The sequence below is a fragment of the Marmota marmota genome, unplaced genomic scaffold (genome assembly GCF_001458135.2).
Source record: "Marmota marmota marmota unplaced genomic scaffold, marMar, whole genome shotgun sequence".
Classification (NCBI taxonomy): Eukaryota; Metazoa; Chordata; class Mammalia; order Rodentia; family Sciuridae; genus Marmota; species Marmota marmota.
Window position 1 is genome coordinate 1,551,417 of NW_026000101.1, and position 5,789 is coordinate 1,557,205.

The following is a 5,789-nucleotide window of genomic DNA, read 5'->3' on the forward strand; positions in this document are numbered from 1 at the left end:
TATACACATCTGAGGGAGGGAGGGAGGAAAAGAGAGGGAAATAAGTTAGCTAAGAATTCTTGCTGGGCATGGTGACACATGACTGTAATCCTAGGGGCTCGGGAGGCTGAGGCAGGAGGATCACAAGTTCAAGGCCAACCTCGGCAACTTAGCAAGGCCCTAAGCAACTTAGTGAGACCCTATCTCAAAATAAAATATTAGAAAAAGGGTTGGGGATGTGGCTCAGTGGTTAAGCACCCTGGGTTTACTTCCCAGTATTAAAAAAAAAAAAAAATTCTTAAAAAGCAGCAAAGTTCAGCTTGGGGTTGTGGTGCATGCCTGTGATCCCAGCAACTCAGACAGCTGAGGGAGGAGGATGGTAAGTTCAAAGCCAGCCTCAACAACCTAGTGAGGTCCTCAGCAACTTAGTAAGACTCTAAAAAAATAAAAAGGGCTGTGAATGTGGCTCAGTGATAAAGTGCCCTGGGTTTCATCCCCAGCACAAAAAAGAAAGAAGAGGGGGACAGGGAGGAAAGGAGTGGAATGGAACAGAAAGCGGGGTGGCAGTAATGTTCACAGGCAGGAGAGCCATGGAAGACACCTATCACTGTCCCAATGTCTTTAGTCCTGGCCACATGGACTCTGACAACCCTAAATGTAGTCTTGGTTTTGTAGTCAGATCACTTCTGTCTGACCCAGAGCACTCTGCAGAGGTGTTTTCCAGTTGCAGACAGTGGCAGCAGGTGGCCTCTCTCACAGAGTTTAGCTCAGCTCACCACGGGACAAAGCCTGGGAGTCACAGATGGCCAGGCAACTGTTCTGCCCTCTCCAGACAGCACTGTGCATGATCCCTTCTCCCAGCCTCCTTAGCCTGACTGCAATTCTGTTCAGGCTCAGTAAACAAGAAACACACTACACATGCCTCACACATGGGGTGAAGAAAGAGAGTGAATTCATGTTTCTTTGAAGTATAACTTCAATTACTCACACAAGCTTATGTTTCACAGTGTAATAATGTTTCAATAAAGATGCCAGATAAATCCCTGCAAAATGACAATTCAAAATCCTGCTTCAAGTACAAATACATATTAAGTACTAACTTTCTTGCCACATGTAAAAACAAAGTGACTTGGACTATCATATCCAATGCCGTGCATGCACTGGATAAAAAGCCTGAGTAAGGTTAAGGAGCATTTTGATGAAGGAAGCCTTTGTCTGTATAAGAGACAAATCCAGAGACACCCCCAGGGATTGTAAAAACACATGTTTGTTCACAAAAACAGACACTCTTACTTTATAAGTAACGTGAAATATTTTGGTTCATTTTAAGTAAGTCATAGGCCTTTCATACTTGTTTCAATTGCAGGATTAAACATGCAATGTGTGTACCTCCATTTTTAAAAAAGGCAATGTTGACAGAGGAAAATGAGCTGTTCAATTTGGAGCCAGAACTTTTGGTTTTCAGTTTCTGTTCCAATGATAACCAACAAAGCTGTCTCGGGCTTAAGATCTCACACCTGAACTTTATCCTAGTACCAGCACCAATTTCATCCTACAGGTAAGGAAATTCACACCAATTTCCTGATCACCGTGAGATCCAGGCGAGAGCCTACCTTTGAAAACCTTTTACTAGCTGCTTCATGGTATCAGTGAGACTGTGATTCATTCTACCAGGAAAGGACCCTACTTTCCACGGTCCACACTTTAACATGGATCAGGAGCCTTAACACATTCACACCTGATAGAACAAGACAGATCTAGGATGATGGGTACATGGGATTTTGTCAGACTATTAAGTCTCTCTGCTTTTGTGTATGCTTGAAATTTCCCACAGTACAATTTTTAAAGTCTTTATAAATATTGATTCATTTTTTTTACTCCCCTTCTCAAACTATACAATATTTTCATAATTCTATGATTTTTTTCTGGTTTTCCAATTTTACAACCCAGTTGACTGATAGCTTTCTCACTAGATTTGAGCAGTCCCTGGTAGGTCAATCTTAATGGAATGCCCCAAAGACAGACAAATAATTCAGAGGTCTCCTCTGGAAGTAGGAAGGGAAGTTAGGGATGTTCAACACTGAGCTGCATAGCCTTTTCTGTTGTCAGGAAGACAAATTTTTCTCTTTAACTGGTGCCACCATCAAGGCCATGAGGCCATGCTTTCAACCAGTCTCTGCATGTGCGGGAGGTTTCTGGTGTGGGCTTTAAAGCATTCCATCCTGAACTCCACCCTTACTCTGCATATAGAGTTGGATGTAGAAATCTTTTGTCCTCGTAGGTCCTCTGTCTTTTCTCCTCCATCGCTGCTGGACCAACGTCATTCTGATTCTTATTCCTTTTATCACCTCCCTCTTTCTTCAAAGGCTTTCAAAATCATATCACTTTTGTTTTTAAATTTCACAATATACTTTGGGTTGTTCTCTTTTCATTCCTTTTTCTGGGCAATTAGAATCTTCTTTCAAAATGAAGATTTATGTCTTTAAGTTTGGAAAATTTTCTTGTATTGTTTCCTTCATAATTTCCTTTCCTAAGTTTTCCCTATTCCCTCACTCAGGAACTCTTCTCAGTCTGATATTGAACCTTTGGGATTAATCCTCTAATCTCTTAACTTTCTATTATATGAAAACTTGCATTTTTGTTTTACTTTTCAACTACCTTTTTATTTATCTTACTTTCTAAGATTTCTTCAGTGTCATCTTCCAACTTCACCCCTCAAATTTATTTTAGCATATGTAAACTCCCAAGAGCTCTAATTATCTAATTATTCTTTTTCCATAACATCCTCTTCTTATTGAAGAGACACTTTATCTCCCTGAATTCTCAGAGTACACTAATAAGAATTTTTTGAGTGGAGATGTAGCTCAGTGGTAGAGTACTTGCCTAGCTTGTGCAAGGTCCCTGGTTCAATACCTTGCACTACAAAAGAAAATTTTCTCCCAAACTTTTTGTCTTCATTTAATTCACATAACTGGTTCACCAAGTTTTCTATTTATATGTCCCATGATGTCAGTCCACATATCTATGACCTCCTAGGAAGAAGGAAATGTGTACCACATGCAAGCAGGCAACAATCCATTACTTTTTTTTTCCCATTACTTCTTGATAACAACTATTACCGAGAAAGCACCTAAGTGCACAAGAAGCAAGCCAGCTTACCTTCATGGAGTCAGAGTATAAAATATATTCCCTGAGCACAGGTAGGAAGTCTTCTGTCATGTCATCCGTCAGCTCTTCCAAGGCTGTCGAGCAGTTTCCGATGCAGGCCGACACACCCTCCAGGGGCTCAGCCAGCTCACCTTCTAGTGCACTCCACGTGGAGTACACAGGCCCGTATTCTCTCAGCTCCACAAGGTACTCTACAAGGGGCAGAGGACAGGACTAATTACAGTCTGGCTGGGTGGCCATCCCTGGTGTTACTGGGTGGCCATCCCTCGTGATCACCACAGCCAAGAGCACTCTACATGATAATGTGTCTCCTTGGCCGTTCACCCACCTGAGCACACTCTCCTGTGAGCACAGCACTGTTTCCAACGTGACTTCTTAAAACCTCTGAAAATGGATGTTACCTGATGATATCAGGATATCCAGGCCTCTGTTAATGGGGACCACGATGCTTCATGGGGAAAACTGGAAAGAGCCACACCCCCAAACATCTTCAACTATAACCAGTTGCCTCCCCATACAGGGAAGCAGTATTTTAATAGACTTTCAGAAAGGTTCAGGGGGTGTTTAAGGGGGGGTGGACAACTCATTCACAAGGAAAAAACAATGGAATTTTAGAAAACATATTCCTAAAAGAGATGTGGTCTTCCATAAGTTGACTCACTCACTGTGGTCATCCCAACATCTTGTCCCATCAGATTCATGAGCTTTAAGAATGGACAGTGCCCACAGCTATTTCTGTGGGCCCCACAGGGCATTACCTCTGGGTAAAGGAGGGGAGAGGCACCAAAAGGAAAAAAAATGTTGTGTTCCCCACCCCCCCACACACCTGTCACCAGGATTCTTGTCAGGACATAAGAATGCTGTTGCCATTGTTTAATTACCAAGAATGGCAACTGATAAAGAATCTTTCCTGCCTGCTTCCTGTATCAGCTTGATCATTAACCAGGAGGCTCAGAAGTGGTTGTTTGGCATGGGAAAAACAAACATTGAGATGCGGGACAAAGAATGGAGTATAAAATTATGCTCTAGTCACAACTAGCTCCTTTTCTCATATTTATTTGCTTGGTATCGGGTCTCAACAAAGAGCTCACCTATTTCTTCTTTGATGATTCGCTGGGCTATTCGATCGATGGTTCCCAGTTTGAGTGCAAAGGTGTCTAAGTATTCACCTATAGCTGCAAACTCAAGGGGCCGACTCCTCAGCTTGTAGCCTCCAGTGACATGCTTGACTGACTCTCCCACTCTGGTCAGCAGTGCCATCCCCTGCTTCTTGTAGGCGTTCAGGTCCTAAGGACGACATGAACAAACACAAAGCACACCATCACGCACACGGCTAGGCTACGTAGGCCAGCTTCTCCAGGCAGCTTCTTTTTTGGAAATGGAAGACTAGGAAAACAAGGAGCTGAGATAGAGGACCTGGTCACATACACACGAGTGTCCCCTCCTTGACATCAGGACAACCACACTCAAATCCTGGTTGTACACAGAGTTATCCAGAGACCCCTGTCCACAGAGCTGGTCTCCAATCCCTGCAGTTATTTCACTCATCTGAGCACGATGCCCTTCAAACATGGCACTGTTCTAACATGATTTTTAAAGTCTCAAATGACAACAACAACAAACACCCTATCTTGCCTTCATGAGCAAAACTGAAGAGGTGAGATTCTGCCATTCATCCCCTGCACTCGTGTAAACCCCAACTGAAGCCACCTAGGGAGAACAGAGAGCAGAGGGTGTAAGCAGGCAAGGTGAGCAGAGCTCTGCTAGAAAACTCAGGCAAGGACCGATGCTGTCACAACACAACGCCTTAACCCTCAATTTTTGGTAGGTCAAGGTGAAAACAGGAAACTCATTGAGTCTTGGAACCCACTCTGGACAGGAGCTGTGTACACACCTTTAAGTCCTGAGTAAAGAGGTTCTGAACACTGCTGTGTAACTGGACCTTACCTCGGCTCGGATAAGAGAGGTGCAGCTCCAGGAGTGGGCGTCACTCGAAGGGGTTGGATTACACCCACTTGTTGCAACCCTCCCCCTTGCCTCATTTGAATGCCTTCTCCCCAGTAAAACCGGGGTTCAAGGCGTGCTCCTCCTCTTTCTTGCCTGCCTTGCCCCTCCTTTTTGGATCTGTGGCTGAGAAGCGGTCACTGAACCCAAGAAGGTACTTTCTGTGTCTTATTTAGTCAACCAAAATTTATTTGGAGTGACCCTGACCAGTTTAGTCGTGTGGCATGACACACTGTATCTGAACTTTAAAAAGCACATGAGCTTGCCATGTGCTTCTTCCCATCACCAAACTCTAAGAGGGACAGACAGCATCTTCAGGCTGTGCTATGTCACCTAGCAGTGCCTTCAAAAACAGTTTTAAAGGAAATGGATGAGGAGTCTGTTTCTCACCACCATACCACCAGAAGCAATACTGAGCTAGGTTGGATCTGTTCTGTTTTAAAGGCACCTCTCCTGGATTCACTCATGTGAAGCTGGATTCTTACTGAGAAAAGGAAGGACCCTATACATTTTAAAAATCATTTTCATATTGCTTGGCCTACAGATAAACAGGCATATTCTCTCTCTCTCTCCTCTACCTACCCCCCTCCCCTCCCCTCACACCACCCACCCCACCCCCACCTACACCACCTATCCAC

General features: G+C 43.8%; 1 protein-coding gene across 1 annotated transcript in view; it reads right to left on the minus strand.

Moving 5' to 3' along the window:
- The window catches only part of Snx30 (sorting nexin family member 30), a 101,356-nt gene that overhangs the window by 30,495 nt on the left and 65,072 nt on the right, over positions 1-5,789 (minus strand). The window contains exons 5-6 of the mRNA XM_015492194.2: positions 4,239-4,434; positions 3,139-3,338 (exon numbers count right to left, since the gene is read on the minus strand). Coding sequence (XP_015347680.1) covers positions 3,139-3,338; positions 4,239-4,434 — 396 coding nt within the window. The remainder of the gene's footprint in view (positions 1-3,138; positions 3,339-4,238; positions 4,435-5,789) is intronic.